Source organism: Tachyglossus aculeatus, chromosome 1, assembly GCF_015852505.1.
Source record: "Tachyglossus aculeatus isolate mTacAcu1 chromosome 1, mTacAcu1.pri, whole genome shotgun sequence".
NCBI lineage: Eukaryota > Metazoa > Chordata > Mammalia > Monotremata > Tachyglossidae > Tachyglossus > Tachyglossus aculeatus.
In genome coordinates this window covers 12,600,188-12,623,769 of record NC_052066.1, presented here as the reverse complement: position 1 = coordinate 12,623,769, position 23,582 = coordinate 12,600,188, and the positions used below count along the sequence as shown (strand labels likewise).

Genomic DNA, 23,582 nt, shown 5'->3' with positions numbered 1-23,582 from the left:
GGAGGCACCCCTCTCCCCCGCCTCAGCCCCCACACTGGGAAGATTCTTGACGTTCTGGTGGGCTTTTGAAAAACGATGCTCTGATGTCCTTAAGTGACCTGCATGTCCTGTAAAACAGCCGTGGCCGGTCTGAGGGCCGTTGGCTTAGTCTGCACGCGGCTCCATCATCACCTCTTCGATCCAAGCTCTTCTCCTATCCCTCCTTGGCTACTGCGTCCGCTTCATCGTTTCCCTCCCGGCCCCCTGTCTCTCCCAACTCCAGTCCATATTTCACTCTGCCGCCCGCATCATTTTTCTACAAAAATGTTCAATCCACGTTTCCCCATTCCTCAAGAACGCCCAGTGGTTGCCTCGTCCCCCTCGGCATCAAACAGAAATCCGTCACCGTCGGCTTTAAGCTCGCCCCTCCTTACTTTACCTCGCTGGTTTCCAGTTGCAACCCAACACACAACCTCCGCTCCACCAACGCCAACATGCTCTTTCTATCCTTAAGTACTTTGATAGTCACCCCAGCCCCACAGCACTTATGCATATATCCTTAAACTCTACTTCCTAGAGAAGCAGCGTGGCTTAGAGGCAAGAGCACGGGCTTGGGAGTCCGAGGTTGTGGGTTCTAATCTCGTACTGCCACTTGTCAGCTGTGTGACTTTGGAAAAGTCACTTAACTATGAGAAGCAGCGTGGCTCAGTGGCAAGAGCCCGGGCTTTGGAGTCAGAGCTCATGGGTTCAAATCCCGGCTCCTCCAACTGTCAGCTGTGTGACTTTGGGCAAGTCACTTAACTTCTCTGGGCCTCAGTGACCTCATCTGTAAAATGGGGATAAAGACTGTGAGCCGCCCGTGGGACAACCTGATCGCCTTGTAACCTCCCCAGTGCTTAGAACAGTGCTTTGCACATAGTAAGCGCTTAACAAATACCATCAATATTATTATTATTATTAACTTCTCTGTGCCTCAGTTACCTCATCTGTCAAATCTGGATTAAGACTGTGAGCCTCACCTGGGACAACCTGATAACCTTGTATCTATCCCAGTGCTTAGAACAGTGCTTGGCATACAGTGAGTGCTTAACAAATGCCATCATCGTTATCATTATTATTCCTATTTCAGTAATTTATTTTAATGTCTATCTCCAGTTTTAATGTCTGTCTCCCCGTCTAGACTGTAAGCTTGTTGTGGACAGGGAACATGTATACCGACACTGTTCTACTGTATTCATTTATTCATTCAATTGTATTTATTGAGTGCTTACTGTGTGGAGAGCACTGTACTAATCGCATGGAAAGTGCAATTTTCGGTGTCATCCTCGACTCTGCTCTCTCGTTGACCCCTCACATCCAATCCGTCACCAAAACCTGCCGGTCTCACCACCACAACATTGCCAAGCTCCGCCCTTTCCTCTCCATCCAAACCGCTAAGCCCTGCTCATTCAAGCTCTCATCCTAACCCGTCTGGACTACTGCATCAGCCTTCTCTCTGATCTCCCATCCTCGTGTCTCTCTCCACTTCAATCCACACTTCACGCCGCTGCCCGGATTGTCTCTGTGCAGAAACGCTCTGGGCATGTTACTCCCCTCCTCAAAAATCTCCAGTGGCTACCAATCAATCTGCGCATCAGGCAGAAACTCCTCACCCTGGGCTTCAAGGCTGTCCATCACCTCGCCCCCTCCTACCTCACCTCCCTTCTCTCCTTCTCCAGCCCAGCCCGCATCCTCTGCTCCTCTGCCGCTAACCTCCTCACCGTTAGGCCTCATTCTCGCCTGTCCCGCCATCGACCCCCTGCCCACGTCATCCCCCGGGCCTGGAATGCCCCCAATCCCTCTGCCCATCCGCCAAGCTAGCTCTCTTCCTCCCTTCAAGGCCCTACTGAGAACTCACCTATTCCAGGAGGCCTTCCCACACTCAGCCCCTCCTTCCTCTTCTCCTCCTCCCCCTCCCCATCCCCACGCCTTACCTCCTTCCCCTCCCCACAGCACCTGTATATATGTATATATGTTTGTACGTATTTATTACTCTATTTTATTTGTACATATTAATTCTATTTATTTTATTTTGTTAATATGTTGTGTTTTGTTCTCTGTCTCCCCCTTCTAGACTGTGAGCCCACTATTGGGTAGGGACCGTCTCTCTGTGTTGCCAACTTGTACTTCCCAAGTGCTTAGTACAGTGCTCTGCACATAGTAAGCACTCAATAAATACGATTGAATGAATGAACGAATGAATGAATGCAATTCGGCAACAATTCTCCCAAGCACTTAGTACAGCACTCTGCACACAGTAAATGCTTGATGAATGCTATTGATTGATTATTTAGGTGCCCAGGAAGATTAAGACGCAAACTGGCCTGGAAACGTGAGCCATGGACACATCTTACCCAGAATGCCCTGTATATATGTATATATATTTGTACATATTTTTTTACTCTATTTATTTATTTATTTATTTATTTAATTTATTTGTACATATCTATTCTATTTATTTTATTTTGTTAGTATGTTTGGTTTTGTTCTCTGTCTCCCCCTTTCAGACTGTGAGCCCACTGTTGGGTAGGGACTGTCTCTATATGTTGCCAATTTGTACTTCCCAAGCGCTTAGTACAGTGCTCTGCACATAGTAAGCGCTCAATAAATACAATTGATGATGATGAATGCCCCACCTCCATCTGCCATCGTTCTGGTAGTGTTTCCAGAAAGTTTTCTTGATAAAAATATGAAGTTTATTACCATTGCCTTCTCCAGGCAATCAACTTGAGTCTCCGCCCTCGACCCTCTCCCGTGCCGCTGCTGCCCAGCACGGGGGAATTTTGACTTGTAGCAGATGGCCTTCCACTCAATAGCCACTAGCCAAGCTAGGAATGGGACGGGTAGGCCTCTGCTTGACTCTCCCTCCCATAGTCGAGACTGGTAGAGGACTGGAAACTCTCCAGGTGCCACCCTGAGAGGGGGACAGACATTAATAAAGATTGATTGATTGATTGATTGATTGATTGATTAATAAAGATAAAGTAAGTGCTGTGGAGCTGAGGGAGAGGTGAATAAAGGGTGAAAATCCAAGTGCAAGGGTGATGCAGAAAGCAGTGGAAGAAGAGGAAAGGGGGGCTTAATCAGGGATGACCTCTTGGAGGAGATGTGCCTTCGATAAAGCTTTGAAAGCAGGGAGACTGATCGTCTGTCGGAGAAGGAAAAGAATAAATAATAATGATGGCATTTGTTCAGCGCTTACTGTGTGCCAAGCACTGTTCTAAGGGCTGTGGGGGGGGGATACAAGGTGATCAGGTTGTCCCACGTGGGGCTCACAGTCTTCATCCCCATTTTACAGATGAGATAACTGAGGCTCAGAGAAGTGAAGTGACTTGTCCAAGGTCACACAGCAGACATGTGGCGGAGCTGGGATTAGAACCCATGACCTCGGACTCCCAAGCCCGGGCTCTTTCCACTGAGCCGATCTTTCAGGCGTGATCTCCCTAAAATCTCCCCTGCCCCTCCCTGCTTCCTCCCTCCTCCTGCCCCTTCTTCAACTCTCCCATCTTTCCCTACGGTATCTCAAGAGATCTCCTGCGTCCTCTCAAAATCCACACCCTCCACCTGTGCATCTGAGCCCATCCCCTCGCACTTCGGCAAAATGCTTGCCCACTCCCTTCTTCCTTCCCTAACAGCCATAAAAACTGTTCAATTCAGTTCAATCGTATTCATTAAGCACTTACTGTGTGCAGAGCAGTATACTAAGTGCTTGGGAAAGTACAACGCAACAATGCTCTGCATACAGTAAGTGCTCAATAGATACGATTATTATTAATAATAATAATGCTATTATTATAAACAGACACAGTCCCTGTCCACAATGAGCACACTGTCTAGAGGTGGGGAGACAGACAATAACATAAATAAATGAATGACATACGTGCATAAGTTTTGTGGAGCTGGCAGAGGGGAAGAACAAAAGGAGCAAGTCAGGGCGATGCAGAAGGGAGTGGAGAAGAGGAAAAGCAGGGTTTAGTGAGGGAAGGTCTCCTAGAGGAGATGTGTCTTCAATAAAGTTTTGAAGGGCTTGTGGGTGGAGGGATGGGGGAGAGTAATCATCTGTCGGATTTGAGGAGGGAGGGCGTTCCAGGCCAGAGGCAGGACGTAGGAAAGGGATCGGCAGCGAGATAGGCAAGACGGAGGCACAGTGAGAAGGTTATTATTCATTCAATCGCATTTATTGAGCACTTACTGTGTGCAGAGCATTAAAGGGGCGAAGTACGAGGGCTGAGTTGGAGTAGGAAAATCGTGAGGTGAGGTAGGAGGCAGCAAGGTAATCAAGGGCATTAAAGCCAACAGTGAGGAGTTTTTTTTGATGAGGTGGATGGACAACCACTGGAGATTTTTGAGAAGTGAGGTGACGTGTCCTGAAGGTTTACGTAGAAAAATGATCCAGGCCGCAGAATGAGGTATGGACTGGAGTGGGGAGAGGCAGGGGGCTGGGAGGTCAGCAAGAGGCTGATGCAGTCATCCAGGCAGGACAGGATGAGTGATGGCATTAACATGGGAGCAGTTTGGATGGCGAGGAAAGGGCGACTTTAGCGACGTGTTGAAGAGGGGACCGACAAGATTGTGATGGATTGAATATGTGGGTTGAATGAGAGAGGAATCCAGGACAATACCAAAATTACAGGCTTGCAATGAAGGATGGTGGTGCCGTCTACAGTGATGGGAAAGCCAGGGGGAGGACACGGTTTTGGGGGGGAAAGATAAGGAGTTCTGTTTTGGAAACATTAAGCTTTAGGTGACGGGAGGACATCCAAGTAGAGATGTATTGAAGGCAGGAGAAAACTCAAGACGACAGAGAGGGAGAGAGATCAGGGCTGGAGATGGAGATTTGGAGATCATCCACATAGAGTTAAGAGTTCAAGCCATGGGAGCAAATGAGTTCTTCAAAGGAGTGGATGTAGCTGGAGAATAGAAAGGGACCCAGAACTGAACCTTGAGGGACCCCCAAAGTTAAGGGGGTGGGAGGCAGAGGAGGAACCTGTGAAGGAGGCCGAGAATAAACGACCAGAGAGATGAGGAGAACCAGGAGAGGGCAGAGTCAATGAAGCCAAGGTTAGATAATGTTTCCAGGAGAAGGGGATGGTCGACAGTATCGAAGGCAGCTGAGAGGTCGAGGAGGATTAGGATGGAGTAGGAGCCGTTGGATTTGGCTAGAAGGAGATCATTGATGATCTCGGAGAGGGCAGTTTCTGTGGCGTGAAGGGGATGGAGGCCAGATTGCTCACTCACCAGTGGCTTCTTCCCTACTGCTTTCAAACATACCCACGACTCCCCTAGTTTTTAAAAAACTCAACCTTCATCCCATGGCTCTCTCCGTTTATTGTCCCATCTCCCTCCTACCATTTCTCTCCAAACTCCTTGAGCGAGTTGTCTACACCCGCTGCCTCAGCTTCCTCTCCTCCGATTCTTTCCTTGACCCCCTCCAATCTGGCTTCCATCCTCTTCGCCCCACAGAAACGGTCCTCTCGAAATGATCTCCTTGCCAGACCCAACGGCCTCTACTCCATCCTAATCCTCTCCGGCCTCTCAGTTGCCTTTGTCTCCATCAACCATCCACTTCTCCTGGAAAGGTTATCCAACCTCGGCTTCACTGACACTGTCCTTTCCTGGTTCTCCTCCGATCTCTCTGGCTGTTCATTCTGTTTCTTTCACCGATTCCTCTGCCTCCCACCCCCTAACTGTGGGGGTCCCTCAAGGTTCAGTTCTGGGTCCCCTTCTTTTCTCCATCTCCACCCACTCGCTCGGAGAACTCATTCGCTCCCATGGCTTCAACTCCCACCTCTATGCGGATGACATAGCTATTAATTCTTTTTATCTATTCTGATGGTATTGACACCTGTCTACTTGTTTTGTTTTGCTGTCTGTCTCCCCCTTCTAGACTGTGAGCCCGTTGTTGGGTAGGGACCGTCTCTATAAGTTGTCGACTCGTACTTCCCAAGCGCTTAGTACAGCGCCCTGCACACAAAAAGCGCTCAATATGATTGAATGAATGAATGAATGACTGGAGTGGGGAGAGACAGGAGGCAGGGAGGTCGGCGAGGAAGTTGATAGAGCAATCAAGGCGGGAGAGGATAAGTGCTTGGATCAACGTGGAAGAAGTTTGGATGGAGAGGAAAGGGCAGACTGTAGCAACGTTGCGAAGGCGGAACCGACACGAGTTGGTGACTGACTGAACTTGCGGAGTGAATGGGTGGATGAGTCGAGGATCACGCTAGGGTTATGGGCTTGTAAAACCAGCATAGGATGGTGGTGGTGTCTACAGTGATATGTCAATCCGCCCCATGACCCTCCCAACATGGGAGGCGGGCTTTGATCGCCGCTATCGAGAGCTGTTAACCCCTGATGGTCTCGCTTCTAGCTTCACCGAAATTCCACAATTGCGTTTTGCATGAGAGAATGTTCTTACCAGTAATATTTCCCATTCATTCATTCATTCATTCATTCATTCAATAGTATTTATTGAGCGCTTACTGTGTGCAGAGCACTGTACTAAGCGCTGGGGAAGTACAAGTTGGCAACATATAGACAACAAAACAAAACATAGTAACAAAATAAAATAGAATAAATATGTACAAAAAAAATAGAGTAATACAAACATATATACATATATACAGGTGCTGTGGGGAGGGGAAGGAGGTAAGGCGGGGGGATGGAGAGGGGGACAAGGGGGAGAGGAAGAAAGGGGCTCAGTCTGGGAAGGCCTCCTGGAGGAGGTGAGCTCTCAGTAGGGCCTTGAACGGAGGAAGAGAGCTAGCTTGGCGGATGGGCAGAGGGAGCTGGGCATTCCAGGCCAGGGGGAGGACGTGGGCCGGGGGTCGACGGCGGGACAGGCGAGAACGAGGCCCAGTGAGGAGGTTAGTGGCAGAGGAGTGGAGGGTGCGGGCTGGGCTGGAGAAGGAGAGAAGGGAGGTGAGGTAGGAGGGGGCGAGGGGATGGACAGCCTTGAAGCCGACTGTGAGGAGTTTCTGCCTGATGCGTAGGTTGATTGGTAGCCACTGGAGATTTTTGAGGAGGGGAGTAACATGCCCAGAGCGTTTCTGGACAAAGACGATCCGGGTAGCGGCAGTATGGATTGAAGTGGGGAGAGACACAAGGATGGGAGATCGGAGAGGAGGCTGATGCAGTAATCCAGACGGGATAGGATGAGAGCTTGAACGAGCAGTGTAGCGATTTGGATGGAGAGAAAAGGGCGGATCTTGGCAATGTTGTGGAGGTGAGACCAGCAGGTTTTGGCGACGGCTTGGATGTGAGGGGTGAATGAGAGAGCGGAGTTGAGGACGACACCAAGGTTGCGGACTCGTGAGACGGGAAGGATGGTAGTGCCGTCAACAGTGATGGGAAAGTCAGGGAGAGGGCAGGGTTTGGGAGGGAAGACAAGGAGTTCAGTCTTGGACATGTTGAGTTTTAGATGGCAGGCAGACATCCAGATGGAGATGTCCTGAAGGCAGGAGGAGATGCGAGCCTGGAGAGAGGGGGAGAGAGCAGGGGCAGAGATGGAGATCTGGGTGTCATCAGCGTAGAGATGATAGTTGAAGCCGTGGGAGCGAATGAGGTCACCAAGGGAGTGCGTGTAGGTCGGGAACAGAAGGGGACCGAGAACTGACCCTTGAGGAACCCCCAAAGTAAGAGGATGGGAGAGGGAGGAGGAGCCCGCAAAGGAGACTGAGAATGAATGACCGGAGAGAAAAGAGGAGAACCAGGAGAGGATGGAGTCTGTGAAGCCAAGGTTGGATAGCGTGTTGAGAAGAAGGGGGTGGGCCACAGTGTTGAAGGCAGCTGAGAGGTCGAGGAGGATTACTTTTCGGTTTTTGTTAACCCGTTTTGTTCCACCATGATTCTCAATACACGAGCTGGGAGGCTTTAACGGGACAGACAACAAACTAGTTTTGTACTGTGATGTGTGTTACTACAGGGATGACAATCGATCCAATCAAATGGCATTTATAGAGTGCTGTGTGTGCAGAGCACTGCACTAAGCACCTGGGAGAGTTTGATACGACCCAGTTGGTAATAATAATAATAACGATGATGATGGCATTTATTAAGCGCTTACTATGTGCAAAGCACTGTTCTAAGCGCTGCAGAGGTTACAATAATAATAATAATGATAATAATAATAATGATGGCATTTATTAAGTGCTCACTATATGCAAAGCACTGTTCTAATAATAATAATAGCATTTGTTAAGCGCTTACTATGTGCAAAGCACTGTTCTAAGCGCTGGGGAGGTTACCAGGTGATCAGGTTGTCCCACGGGGGGCTCACAGTCTTAACCCCCATTTTACAGATGAGGTAACTGAGGCATAGAGAAGTTAAGTGACTTGCCCAAAGTCACACAGCTGACGACTGGTGGAGTCAGGATTTGAACTCCTGACCTCTGACTCCGAAGCCCATGCTCTTTCCACTGAGCCACGCTGCTGCTACAAGGTGATCAGGTTGTCCCACGGGGGGCTCACAGCCTTAATCCCTGCTCACAACAAGCTTCCAAACCCTCTAAACTCACCCACGTCACGAAAAATGAACCAAACTGGAAATAAATATTTGTTTTATTAACACTCAAAAGTGCCACTCATCATTAAATCGTTCCTTAGCCCAAAAGGTCATCTCTAGTCACCCTTTGCACCGTAACCTTTCTGAAAATCAATTTACCTGGAAGAAAAATCCATTTTCCTTGTGCTAATTCTTGCAGGCCCTCATGCATGGAAAACCGAAACAAAGAGGTGTACCAACAATATACAAATTTTTCATATGAACAAAGTCATTGGTCACTAACAAAATATAAACATGGCTTCTTTTACATTAGATACAAAAAATAAAAAATAATAAAAAGCCATTTACCAGCAAGGAAATAAAACAGGTAAATACATCGAAATTTTTTTTTTAAAAAAATCAGGAAGTACTTTTTTTATACATTTTTACAAGCACAGTTTTGAAAACCTAACCGAGTCAAAAACGTGCATGAAACATGGACAAACCACACTGTACCAGGCAGGCATTTGGTAGGTACTTCGTTTGACAAGAGTATACTGCTCTTTTAGTGATATCCAACGGGGAGGGGGGGCTTAATTCCTAGCATGAGAGAGAGATTCTGCTTGGTACCGCTTCTCGGTGACGTCCAACGGGGCAGTTTTTAAACCGCGACACTAGATTGGAAAAAAAAAATCATCCAGCGCGGGATTCCTATCCTGCCAGTTACGGAAAACGCACGGTACGGGATGAAGTCACAACAATGAACGGTGACGGGACCGTCGCGAACCTAATATTGACTGGTTATTCGAAAACGGAGTACAGCTAATCGGTCGTTACATCGCTCCATCGACCCACTTGGACCTTGCCCAATACCGAAAAACGAGAAAGTGAGAGAGTCCATCGGTAGAGAAAAGAAAAGGAAACATTCGTCGGCGGCGACCGACGGGTTAACCGCCGCCGGAGAGCCACAAATCTTGACATCTTTTTTTTCCAAGACGAAGATCATTTTTCTATTTTTCATCGCTCAGAGAATTCCCGGCATACTTCCGCTTTTGGCGTGCAGCGTTCTTTCTCTCTCTGGCGCTCAGCTGCTTGGCGAATCGTCCCGCTTCTCGGGTTATAAAACGTTTGTCAGAGAAATCACGCTGCTGTGTTTGAATGGCATTGTAAAGTAAGATTCGGCTTTAATTTTGGAAATACAAATGTGTGCTGAATGGTTAAAAACAAAATTAAAAAAATATTTTCTGAACATCAGCCAGCTGAAAATATAGTCATCTAGTACATTCTCTCTCAGAAAGCTTTTATACATTTAATTATTTTAACTAAACATCGTACCCTTAAAAAACAAGTTCATAAAAATGTCAGAAGGAAACTCAAAGGGACTAGAGGATATATCTACACAGATGCTCTCTCTCTCACACACACACTACACAAACATCCACCCACAAACATGACTATAATTACATGTACATTTTTAAAACTGAGAATGCTTTTCAGCATATATTATGGAACTTGAAAATACTGCCGCAGTCCTGGACTCGTCAACCAAAGTGGGAACCATAGGTGAATATGCTGTTTTGAACCCAAAAAATCTCACTGAAATCAGCAATAGGGGAGCCACTGTCAATGGCTACGTGTCAAATCTAGGAAAAACATACATCCAGACAGTAGTACATTGCACGCATACACGATTCTCATACACTCCTCAACAATTACTGGTCAGAGTAGTAAATCAGTGTACAAATTAAACATTTCCAAAAATGTGCAAAAAAGTCAAGGTTGATAGAAAAAAAAAATATCTTTGTACATACATTACAAACTGTGCCCAGCATTCAACTGAGATTAAAAACATTTACAGAGAGAAACCGATAGGTTAAATATATAGAATTTCAAAGGCTACATAAAAACGTATACCAGATCAAAAGAGTAAATTTACAAAGTTCTATTCAGAGTCTCGTGAAAACTAAAAGTCTACGCAAACGTATCCAAGTCTACTTTTATTTACACCGCTATTGGAATAAAAAGAACCGTGGACATTCTAAGGTGGCAGACGTTCAGCGTTTTTGGTATTAAGGAACTCGTTTGCATTGTCGAACGGTGGGCTCCCAAGTTTTAAAACCGATAGAGATGGCGGGGCAAGGGCTGTCGGCCTCTCGAACGCTCTGCGGAAATCCCGTTTTGGAAAAAAATTTAAAAAATAAACACACCAAAAAATCCGTATCCGAGAGAAGGGACTCCCATCCTCTTCCACTTTCATTCCTTCCCCTGCAAAGTGTGGCAAGTTTCTCAGCAAGACCCTCTGCCGCGGAAGGGTTTGAGGGGTGGGAGAGGGTTGTGGGAAAATCCACAAAGCACCGAGCGAGTCCAAAATCAGCCGACAAAGTACGTTCGGGCCCGTGCTTGACGCTCAGAGGGGTCTTTTGCTCCACATCCTCCACTCCCCCGTGTATCGCTAATACTCTGTTGTGTCGGGCTCTCCGGAGCGCTCAATACAGTGCTCTGCACATAATAAGTGCTCAATTAATACCACTGATAATGGCAGTACCGTAAATTGTTATGTATCCGTTTTAAAAAAACCAAACAAATCCTAAAACTATAAATAAAACATGAACAGGTAAGTGCTTTACGTTACAGCCACCGAATGCACACGTTATCCTGGTCTGGAATCTTAAGTGATTCGGAAAGCCTGCGGGCCACGGCTTTCGCCCCCGGCTGAGCAAGCACGGTGGAGAATAAGGAGTCGGTTTCTGGTTTGGTTTTCGTAATTGGTTCGGAAATGTCCACCTGGCGCACGGCGTTCCGTGACCTACTTTTCACTACCACTTTCCCGAAACGCCCCTCAACCTAAAATCTACCTACGCAGACTTCAAGATGCCAGAAAGTCCGACTGCTGCTTAGGAGTTTAATAACGATGGAACCCATTGAGCACTCTCTACGTACCGGCCACTGTACTGGGGACTGAGGTAGAGACAAGATCATCAGATAGGACACGGTCCCTGTCCCGCACGGGGCTCCCAGTCGGAGGCGGAGGGAGAACGGGATCGAGGCCCCACATTTACAGACGAGGAAACCGAGGAGCGGAGAACTGAAGCGACGCCAAGTCTCACACAGCTGGTCTCGGGTGGGAAACGGATCGGCACGCAGGGCCCCTGACTCCTAGGCTGGGCTGCTTTTCTAAAACGGAGGAACCGTCCACATCCGAACGAGGGAAGGCAGCCCGACCATCCCCGGTCTCCGTCACGGTCGCGTCCGAGATCCAACCTCTACCGGTACCTACTTCATCCCACCCTGGGGGTGGGGGCGGAGAAGAGGGTGAGCAAGTGCTCGTCACGGAGCTACAGACTTCCCAAATGTCGCCTCCAGTGCGGCGTCCACAGGGTACAAAAGCTTTGGCATTTGGCACGATGTGCACAGAGCGGGAAGCCCCCAAACCCTCAGTCGCCATGAACGTTGCTAGCTAGAATATTGTTCTATTGTCTTTTGCCAAGGGCTCAGTACAGTGCTCCGCACACAGCAAGTGCTCGAGAAATATGATTGACTAGAATACTACACAAGTCATCCTACGTACTCTGATTGGAAAAAGCCGGGGTGGCCCTCCATCCAGCTTCACACGGGTCAGCCCGCCCACTTCTCATCCACCTGTGCCCACCCCGGGCAGGGCAGGACACGAGCCCGGCATTAAGCGTCCCTCCACCCGGCTCCTGCCGCCCCATCATCTGTGTGAGAGGGGGGAAAGCAGCCGTCTTGTTGCGTGTGTGTGGGCACACCGGTGTCAACCCACTCTGCCCCCCAAAGACTCTGTATATTTTGGCGAAGGCCCTAATAATAATGATAATTGTGGCACTAGTTAAACACTTACGATTTGCCAGGCCCGGCACTAAGCGCTGGGGTGGAATACGAGCGAATCGGGTTGGACACAGTCCCCGTCCCACGTGGGGCTCACGGTCTCCAACCCCATCTTCCAGATGAGGTCACTGATGCCTAGAGAAGTGGAGCGACTTGCCCAAGGTCACGCAGTAGACGTGTGGCAGAGCCGGGATTAGAGGCCACGACCTTCTGAGTCCCAGGCCTGTGCTCCGCGTGCCCTACCTTCCACCCCGCGTGCCTTTCTGCTGCCTAGGCCAAGGCGGGGCGGGCCCAGGGGTCCCCGGATCGGAGGCCCCCGCGCCATAGTAAAACCGGGAGGATTTTCTTCGGGGAAAAAAAACGAAAGCCGTCGCTTTTGTCTTTGACATTAACTGTTCAACAGGCTGAGGTTCGATTCTGAGAGGCTGTTAAGGACTCGCCTCCCGTGTGGGATTTATTTGGAATCACCTTAAAAAAAAAATCACTTTCCTTCAGTGACTTCGAACAATGGTTGGCCTGGGTGCTTTCGAATCGATTTGACTGGTCGTTATCATCGAGCTGCCCTTTCAGGGAGGCCGTCGTCGTGTTAGACTGTGAGCTCGTGGCGGGCAGGGAACGTGTCTGTTATACTGTTACATGGTACTCTCCCAAGCGGTTAGTATAGTGCTTAGCACACAGCAAGCGCTCAATAAAAACGGTCAAATGAATGAATGAGTTCAATGCCAACTGCGGGTCCGTCACTGAGTCCCGAACCAGTCACTCCCACAACCGCAGCTAGCGCTTAGAACAGTGCTTTGCACATGGTAAACACTTAATAAATGCCATCATTATTTATTATTGTTAACGCCACCACCCTCCTCAATGGCAAAGGTCAAAGCGGGGTCAGCTGGCCAAGCCATGAAAAAACCAGGAACTGGCCCAGAAATCAGCTAGCCACCAGACAGAAATCTGCCAATCATAATAATAATAATGATGGTATTTAAGCGCTTACTATGTGCCAAGCACTGTTCTAAGCGCTGGGGTAGATACAAGGTAATCGGGTTGTCCCACGTGGGGCTCACCATCTTTATCCCCATTTTCCAGATGAGGGGACTGAGGCACAGAGAAGGGAAGTGGCTTGCCCAAGGTCACACAGCAGATGAGTGGCAGAGCCGGGGTTAGAACCCATGTCCTCTGACTTCCAAGCCTGGGCTCTTTCCACTTAAATGCTTTAAATAATAATAATGATCATCATCATCAATCGTATTTATTGAGCGCTTACTATGTGCAGAGCACTGTACTAAGCGCTTGGGAAGTACAAATTGGCAACATGATGACGATGGCATTTGTTAAGCCCTTACTATGTGTCAAGCACTGGGGGAGATACAAGCTAATCAGGTTAGGGTCAGTCCCTGTCCTACATGGGGCTCACAGTCTTAATCCCCATTTTACAGATGAGGGAACGAGGCCCAGAGACGTAAAGTGACTTGCCCAAGGTCACACAGCAGACGAGGGACGGAGCCACTTTTCGAGTCTCTCTAGTTCCTCTAATTGGCTTTCCCTGGAAGCGACTTGAAAGGGAAGCCGAGAACGCGTGCTGTAGGCAGATATTCGTGTTTTCTGCACATGATGAGCTGGACGGCAATCGATCCATCGCCTGTACTTACTGGGCGCTTACTGCGTGTGTGTGTGTGTGTGTGTGCGTGTGTGTGTGTGTGTGTGTGTGTGTGTGTGTGTGTGTGTGTGTGTGTGTGTGTGGCCCTGTACTGAGCTCTTGGGAGCGGAGGCCAGGGAATAATAATAACGATGATGGCATTTGTTAAGCAGTTACTATGTGCCAAGCACTGTTCTAAGCACTGGGGAAGATACAAGGTAATCAGGTTGTCCCACGGGGGGCTCACAGTCTTCATCCCCATTTTTACAGATGAGGTAACTGAGGCGCAGAGAAGTTAAGTGGCTTGCCCAAGGCCACACAGCAGCCAAGCGGCGGAGCCAGGACTCGGACCCCCAAGCCCCTGCTCTGTCCCACTAAGCCGCGCTCTACCAATTCTGTCATATTGTACTTTCCAAGATGCTTAGTACAGTGCTCAATAAATCCCACTGATTGATTGATTACAACAGAGTTGGTGGTAATAATAATAATAATAATAGTAGCATTTGTTAAGTGCTTACTATGTACCAAGCACTGTACTAAGCACTGGGATGGATACAAGCAAATCGGGCTGGATACAGTCCCTGTCCCACATGGAGGACAATGTCTTACTCCCCGTTTTACAGCCGGGGGAACTCAGGCCCACAGAAGTGAAGCGACTTGCCCAAGGTCACATGGCAGATAAATGGCGGGGCACGAATTCGCACCCAGGTCCTCCTGAGTCCCAGACCTTCGCTGTATCCACTAGGCCACACTGCTTCTCTGGTAGACAATTCCCCACCCAGAAGAGCAACAGACAGTAGTGAGTGAGAATGGGTGGCGGGGAGGAGTCAAAGACAGAGTAAAATGGGCGAGACTACTGCGTATTCTGCAGACCAATCCGATCTTTGGAAGTCTGATGGATTTTCCCAGATTTCCAGAGATCCCGAGCCCCCCGAGGGGCAGGGCCCATGTCTATTCTCTGCCTGTGGACTCTTTTCACGGCAAGAAAAACTATTTACAAGACTGGATTTGAAGGGATGGTGTCCAGATGGGAGCCGCCGTAATTTGAAATCACATTAACACGTACCTGAAAGCACAGCTACAAATCAGAATCTGACTTAAGTTGCAGTTCAAATATTCAAACGGAAAAGGATTTGGGTCCCTGGAAAACGAAGCCTGGAATAAGCGCTACTGTAGCTGTCATTCAATTTCTTTGACTTATTTTCAAATGGTAAATGTGGATGACCAAGATAAGGATTCTTTCAAAGAAACTTTCTGGGGGGAAAAAAAAAGGGAGAGAGAGCACTAAATCTGGGATGGTTAGAATCAAGGGCCAATTATTATTATTATTTTGGCAATTAAGAACTGTTTTAAGCCCTGGGGTAAATACCAATTAATCTATTCACTTACATCCCCTGACCTACATGGGGCTCACAGTCTAAGGAGGAGGGAGAACGGGCACTGAATGCCCAATACAGATGAGGAAACTGAGGCCCAAAGCAGTGAAGTGACTTGCCCGAGATCACCAGTGAGAGAAGCAGCGTGGCTCAGTGGAAAGAGCTCAGGCTTGGGAGTCAGAGGTCATGGGTTCAAATCCCAGCTCCGCCAATAGTCATCTGTGTGACTTTGGGCAAGTCACTTCACTTCTCTGGGCCTCAGTTACCTCATCTGTAAAATGGGGATGAAGACTGTGAGCCCCCCGTGGGACCACCTGGTCACCCTGTAACCTCTCCAGTGCTTAGAACAGTGCTTTGCACATAGTAAGCACTTAATAAATGCTATTATTATTATTATTATTATTACCAGGCGGCTAAGAGGCAGAGCTATGGGCCCTTTCCACTAGGCTGCACCGCTCCTCAATTACCCAACAAAAGTTCAGAGAAGGGAAAAAACAAACCGGCTGGCTAGTCTAACCAGTTTACGAGATAACCGCTAATTTCATTGCTCTGACTCTAGGAATCAGGATAAATAAGCTAGGGGTGGGGAAAGTGGTCCCTTTTTGATGCCCGGGGCAACGGGAAGCTTTAACAACAGGGCAAAGGAGAGGGCTGCCCCAGCCCCTCCCAGACTAAGGTCCATTCATTCATTCAGTCGTATTTATTGAGCACTTACTGTGTGCAGAGCACTGTACTAAGCACTTGGGAAGTACAAGTCGGCAAGATATAGAGACAGTCCCTATTGAGGGTCACAAAGCATACCGCTCCCTTCCCTCGCCTGGCTCTTACAGGGGCCCACGTGCCTTGTGGAGTGAGAGGAACTTTTTTTTTTTTAAATGGTATTTGTTAAGTGCTTACTATGCGCCAGACACCGCACGAAGCGCTGGGGTAGATACAAGCTAATCAGGTTGGACACTGTCCGTGTCCCTCAAGGGACTCGCCGTCTTAATCCCCAGTTTACAGATGAGGAAACTGAAGCACAGAGAAGGGAAGTAACTTGCCCCAAGGTCACAAAGCAGACAAGTGGCGGAACCGGGATTAGAACCCAGGCCTGGGCTCTCTCCACTAGGCCATGCTGCGCTTGGGTCCAACATGGGAAAGAGAGGGTTTCTCCTAAGCTCCCACTTCTCCTCTGGTCTCGCTGCTACTCGATTATTACATTCCTCAATCCATCTGGACATCGAGACTTCCCCCGTTAAGCCCCCTTTTCCCCAACTCCTTCTCCCTTCTGCGTCGTCTAGGCAGTTGGATCTGTCCCCTTTAACCACTTGATATTCACCCCGTCAGCCCCACAGCACTCATGCATACATCCGTATTTTTATTTTAATTAAATGTCTGTCTCCGCGCCTAGACTGTAAGCTCCTCGTGGGCAGGGAACGTGTCTGCAAACTCTATTGTACTGTATTTATTATTTTTTTCTGGTACTTGTTAAGCGCTTAACTAAGTGACAGACACTGTACTGAGCGCTGGGGTGGATACAAGCAGATTGGGTTGGACATAGTCCCTGTCCCATGAGGAACAGTGCTTTGCACATAGTAAGCACTTAATAAATAGCATCATTATTATGTGGGGCTCTCAATCTCAATCCCCATTTTATAGAGGAGGGAACTAAAACCCAGAGAAGTGACGTGACTTGCCCAAGGTCAACCAGAAGACAAGGATTAGAACCCAGGTCCTCTGACTCGCAGGCCCGGGCTCTTTCCACTAGGCCTCGCTGCTTCTCTGCTGTATTCTCCCAAGCACCTAGTACAGTGCTCTACACATGGTAAACACTAAAAATACCCTTGATTGACCGATCGGAAGTGAACAGAAAAAAGAAAAAGGGAGAAAAGGGAAAAAGTCTCCTTCAATGATCACTCTCTTGAGATACCGCAGATTTGTCTAAGACTAGGAAAAACTCCCGACCTCAGGCTGCATCCAAGTTCTTCCCCCTCCCCAACACTGAACCGATCAACTAAAATTCTGAAATACCACCGCCCTAAGACGAGTGAGCACCATCGTGAAAATCTCCAAAGCGACAGAAGTCCCAGGAAATCCCTCTCCAGACTGTAAGCTCCTTATGGCCAGGGAACGGGATTGCTAATTCTGTCAAACTGTACTCTCCCAAGCGCTTAGTGCTCTGCACAGAGGAAGCACTCCATCAACACCACTGACTGAATGAAGGGCTTGCTCAGAGCATTTGCCTTCTCACCGTTCGGAAGAGACAGCCGAAATCCAGAATCATCTAAAAAATGATCCTTTTGCTGGGGAAGGAAAGCAACTGAGCGTGGGTCTCGAGATGGACAATTCCATTTACTGTGAAACAAGACAAACTTTACTTCTCTTTTCTAGCCTCTCTTTCTGGGTCACAAGCCGGTAGCTCTCAATCCTCCAAGGCAAGCGCTCTCCTTCCTTGCTTCTGCCACGAGCTTCTTTGAAAAGTTCAGTTCACGAGAAAACAAGCCAAATGCTATGTAGGCAGTTTAAAAAAACAAAAATTAGTCCACCGGGTTTCCCATATTTACCGTAATTTTATTATTATCATTATTATTATTATTATTTCCCATTGGGCCATTCATTCCCCTGCTCCGTGGCATCATTCTTGAGGTTTTTTTTTTTATGGTACTTATTAAGTGCTATGTGCCAGGCACTGTACGAAGCGCTGGAGCAGATACAATTTAATCAGGTTGGACACAGTCCGTGGTCCAAATGGGGCTCACAGTCTTAATCCCCATTTTACAGATGGGGTAACTGAGGCACAGAGAAGTGAACTGGCTTGACCGAGGTCACACAGCGGTCAAGTGGCGGAGCCAGGATTAGAACCCGGGTCCTTCTGATTCCCAGGCCTGGGGGCTCTATCCACTAGACCACATTTCTTCTCTAAGGTTCTGAGGGAAGAACCACTAATCTAAAAAAGTGTGGGTGGAGTAGGAGGAGACGGTTAAAGAAAGGACTTTTCCCAGGCCCTCAAAGCTCTCCCAAGGCATCTTTGTCGAAGCTCCGACGCCACAATCTCTCTACAACCCAGGATTCCTCCCAGGACTTGGCACCGCATTCAGTCTTCCTGTGACCCGAGTGAAAAGTATTCATTTGATTTGGAAGAGTTAGTCACCCTAGAAAATTGCAACTTGGGCTGCAAGCGACCCTTCTCCAGCACCAAACACTCCTGCCCCTGCTGAGGCAGAATGCATGTGTTGTTGTTTTGTTTTTTTTTTTAAAAAAAGGCACAAAAGCAGCAGTCTAGCCATTTCATTTTTTGTTTTCCAGCCATGATTAAAAAAAAAAATTACACTGTGCCGGGAGCCAGTTGGGAATCTCCCCCGTTCCTTCCCCACCAAATAGTATTATTCTCGGGAAGCCTAAGATTCCCTAAAGAAATTGACCTTTCAACAAGTCCGGGTCCATACGATCGGCTTAAAGGAAGAGAAACAGCCTGCTCGAGACCCAACCAGGTTTCTATTTTGGCCGTTGTAACGCCAAGAAGGACAAAACGCCAAACCTCCGCATCCCCCATTCCCGCTACCGCTGAGCATTCCCCTCCCACGGCTCCAGCCGCATGGGTTTTCGGCTTGGTCAGGGGTCCCTTCGTAACCTGTCCCAAACCAGTGAATTCAGCCAAACGGTTGGTGCGCTTAATACGGAAACTGTCGGTCGATTCGGAAAACGGCATCTACAGAGAATTCGCCCGCCCTCCCGTCAAGCCCAGCACCGCCAAACCGTTCACTTAGGAGGCAAAGGCCGCCAGAGGCTCTGTGGCAGAAGCGGTTTCGGCACCCGGCTCTGGCTTTCGGAGCGGGGAGTGTGGCGGGGTGTCTCGCATCTATTATTGTATCATCCTCTCCCAGGGGCTTAAGTACGGTGCTCTCCCCCTCTAGACTGCAAGTTTGTTGTGGGCAGGGAATGTGTCTGTTCTATTGTGCTGTACTCTCCCAAGCACTTAGTACAGTGCTCTGGACACAATAAGCGCTCAACAAATACGATCGACTGACCGTTCTGTGCCCAGTAAAGCATTCATTTAATACCACTGATTGGCTGATGGATTGACTGAGAGAGCCCGGGTCACGGATCACAGCCTTTGCGGTGCCGGTTGCCTGGGCTTACGGAAAGCGAAGCTGAGGGGAAATCATCATCACCAGAGGAGATATTGAAATGAATGAAAAAAAAAAGCCGGCTCACTGGCCCGGAGCCCGGGGGCCCACCGCCACAACGAACAGCACAACTCTTCTCCAAAGGCACGTCAGTGATCATCGCCCTCCGCCCCCTGGCCCGTTTTGAGCCGGCTCAGGACTCGGCCAGCTCAAACGACGAAGGACATCATGAAGCCTCGGGAGAGGTAGCCCGTGTGGCTCGTGGATTTTGCGAAAGGGCTTTGGCAATTTCCCCGGGCTCCTCCTTTAGGTTCCAACCCGTTTCCCGTCTAAGATGACCCACCGGCTGCGCGCAGACAGGTATCTCGGGAAAACGATACACACGGCCCACCAGAGTCGTTTCGGAAACCCGTTACTGCAGAAACTCCGAGCCCCCAAGCCCCAGTCACGTGTCCGTCACCCTGTTAAGGAACAAAAATTCAAGAGACGCCTAACTATGAATCCTCCCGGCCCCGCCGGGAACTTCTTTCGGTTTCTTAAAAACGGAAGCCGGGTATCGTTTTCCCCCCAAATGAAACCCCGGCAGCCGAGTCCTGAAGGCGGTCACTTTTTAGGGTGACGGTCCCGGGGTGTTGCTGGAAACCGACGGCAGCTGCTCCGAGGTGGCACCCACCTTCAGAGGTTACAAAGATCGGCGGGTTGGGTCTGGTGGTTTGGGGGTTTTGATGGTGGGGGGCGGCGGGGAGAACACTCCCTTGTAATCTGTTCCGCTCCTCTCCCTTTCGGGGTCCCCTGCGGACTTCCAGCCTCCAACGCAGCTGGCCAAGGACCCCGGCACGTCCCCCCGCTGCTCGCAGCCGGGCGGTATCGAACCAACGGGGGAGACCTTCGCTGGTCGGCCTTCCCGGAGTGCCACTGCCCACCGTCTTCTTCTCTGTGGCTTTTCCAGGCCAGGTTTCACGGAGACGCCTCTGAGGCTGCCTTTAGGAAAGAACCCCCTCAGAAAGCGCTGTTTTAGGAGGCCGGCCGAGCCTCTGTCCAGACCGCACCGCCGTCTCCTCCCCGGGGCCTCCGGGTCATTTGATCTCGGGCCCGGGTTTCCGTTCCCTGTCAAGGCACCCCTCCTCTCCGCCTCGGGGCACCGGACCCCACGGGGTGCGTGTCCAGGACAGCGGGAGCCGGGGAGAGGAAAACGGGGGACGCACGCTCTGCGTGGTCATGGGCCGCTCTCCCTCTCCCTTCTGTGGGAGCTCGCCAGGAGTGGTTTTGAAACACAAAAGATAGAGACCAACGGGCGGAGGCAGAATTGTTTTCCCTGTGCCGCTCCTGATAGCGATCACCGAACGTCTCTCTGAGTCAGATCTTCAGCATCATCTAGAGAAAGTCCGTTTCTTTTCAGTTTGCTTCTCAGATAAGATGGCTTTGGTGGAGTTGTTTTGAGTCAATCTTTAAACTAGCCTAATGCTTGCTTCTCTCTCTCTCTCGCTATATATGTGTGTATATATATATATATATATATTTTTTTCCCCCATTCAAAACTTGCGGACTCCCTCGAAAATGGATCGCTAATCAATTCATCGATATTGCTGGTTCTCTGAAAATAGCCAAAGGAGACGGAGGAATTCCACACCACCTGCTACAGACTCATCCAGTCTGCTAGATTCAGTTCAAGTCAGAAGAGGAGCGGGCTAGGACGAAAATACGCCCAGAGACGACCTCGGGTTACTGCTTCGTGACTGAGTCTACACACTAGGCCTGAAAGCACCCCAGTCATCAGGAGTTGTGTCAACCCCAGGAGGAAGAATCTACATCCAAACAGAATCTACCCCCCTCCATTGCAAATTAAATGGAATTGTCTCTTTATCTTCAATCCCCCTCCCGCCCCTCGCAACACAAATGAGCTGACGATTCGACTCTGAAGCTTTGCAAACCGTTTTTTCTTTGTTCTTTAAATAAGGAATGACTATGTACTAAAGTGCTTCATCTCTTTAACCACATCAGTACATCATAAAAATTCAAGTCCTGGTAGGGGAAAAGAGATTTTTACATATACAAAAATTTAGGGTTTTTTTTTTTTCCTTACATTCTACATGAAATCAAGAGAAACACTTTCCCTCTTGTCTTCTCTCTCCCTCTCTCTCTCTCTCTGTCTGTCTCTCAAGAAAAAGTGCCGCGAGAGAGAACTTAGCCGCAGTAGACGCGTGCTTGGTGGAGGCCACGAGGCAGGCTTGCCGGCTGCTAATGGTAATGAACAAACGTGTGCCTTAAGAGTTCATCCGCCGACGGCCTCAGCTTGACCTCCACAAAAATCCGCTGGAGGAAATCTCGAGTGTGGTCCGAGACGTGGGGCGGCAGCTTTGGGTTGGTGGGCTGAGTGGCGATCTTAAAGATGGCAGCCATCGCCTCAAACTCGGCCCAGGGGGGTTTCTCAGTTAGCATTTCTACCACAGTGCAACCTACGCTCCTGAAAAGAACAAAAGGACACAAGCGTGAACCCAAACCCAAAGGGCTCGGCGATCGCCCCCGGTTTAAGGACAAGGCGCAGAAGGGGGGGGAGGAGGGAAAAAAAAAAGCTTTCATCTTAGTTGACGAGACTCTCTCGCACACGGTTCCGATCGTTTGAGCGCCCAGTTTCTCGTCTTCAGCCGACGGGCCCTTCTTTGAACGATCGCGGTTAAAGCAAATCGCAAAATGCCGAGTGGCTCGGCCGGGAGTTAACCGACTGTGAAGTCAACCGCACGGGAAACAATCTCAGGGTCGCAAAAATTAGATCGTCCGATCTAAAGTTTGCAGTTCTCCCTTTTTCACAAACACTGACTCTTGGGGAGGGTCTGCTTGCCACTTCAAGTGGCTGTCGGACTGTGAGCCCACTGTTGGGTAGGGATTGTCTCTATATGTTGCCAACTTGTACTTCCCAAGCGCTCAGTACAGTGCTCTGCACACAGTAAGCGCTCAATAAATACGACTGATGATGATGTCGGATCGTTCTACCGGACACTCCCAACCATCAGTACAGTGCTCCGCACACGGTAGGCGTGCGATACCACGGACTGACTGAAGTGCTAATGCGTTTAAAAAAGAACTGATGTGTGGAAATAAATCACAAAATCTGAATGAACTAAGGGTGGCAGTGCCTCACCAGGCAGCCACCACAACCTTAAAAAACCCAAAACACTTCCAGGCACGGCGCTGGGCTGGGGATGACTTAGTTTCCAAGTGAGTGCACGATTTAAGCGCTGCGCAATTAAAAACCACCAATAAAATGCTTCTCCTCGCTAATTTTCCCTTGTGTCTTTAGCAGAACACGGAATGCGGAAGCGGACCCTGCCGAGCGATCCGTTCCCCAGAATTGGAAGAAAACCCCCATCTGGAGTTAACACTTTCCCCACTTGAGAAGAGAGGGAAGGAAAAAGGCCGGGAGTTGTGAAATCTTGCCCGTCAACCTACCAGATGTCGGCTTTCCGGCCATACCCTTCTCCACTGATGACTTCGGGGCTCATCCAGTACGGGGTCCCCGTGACGGACTTCATTCCCGTTCCAGACAGACAGATGGTCTGAAGCCGCTTGCTGGCGCCGAAGTCTCCCAGTTTCACATTGCCCGCTGAGTCCCGCAGGATATTTGCTCCTGTAAAGACAGAGGGCCGACGTTTCCTTTCGTACCGCCCAACGGGAAATTCCGTGGATTACCCGGAACTGGAGACCGGCAACGACTTCTAGGTGGGACCAACTGAGATTTGGCTAGCCCCCGCAAGGAATCCCCGACAAAAGGGAGATGATCTTTCACTGTGGAAGGATGGAAGTTGAAAGGGGGACAGGATTTCAGCCTGTGAACACCCGAAGGGTCTCAATGGACAATCAATCAATCAGTGGTGTTTACTGAGCAGTTACTGTGTGCAGCGCACTGTAGCTACAAGCACGAGGGAGTACAACATAACAATAATAACGATGATGGTATTTGTTGAGCACTTACTCGATGCCTGGTACTTGCTAAGCGCCGGGGTGGATACGAGTAAATTGGGTTGGACACAGTCCCTGTCCACGTGGGGCTCACAGTCTCCCTCCCCATTTTACAGATGAGGTTACTGAGGCACTGAGAAGGAAGTGACTTGCCCCAGGTCACACAG

At 49.2% G+C, this 23,582-nt stretch overlaps 1 protein-coding gene and 1 non-coding gene across 2 annotated transcripts in view; both read right to left on the bottom strand.

Annotated features, from left to right (window-relative positions):
* Positions 1–2,804: 2,804 nt before the first annotated feature.
* On the bottom strand, positions 2,805–2,942 carry LOC119935431. The gene has a single exon (XR_005453319.1). It is a non-coding gene; the product is annotated as a small nucleolar RNA SNORA7 (small nucleolar RNA).
* Positions 2,943–19,371: 16,429 nt separating this feature from the next.
* The window catches only part of MAP3K2 (mitogen-activated protein kinase kinase kinase 2), a 73,841-nt gene continuing 69,630 nt past the window's right edge, over positions 19,372–23,582 (bottom strand). Inside the window, exons 16-17 of the mRNA XM_038751070.1 lie at positions 22,906–23,083; positions 19,372–21,922 (exon numbers count right to left, since the gene is read on the bottom strand). Of these exons, the coding sequence (XP_038606998.1) occupies positions 21,697–21,922; positions 22,906–23,083 (404 nt within the window). The 3' untranslated portion in view covers positions 19,372–21,696. The remainder of the gene's footprint in view (positions 21,923–22,905; positions 23,084–23,582) is intronic.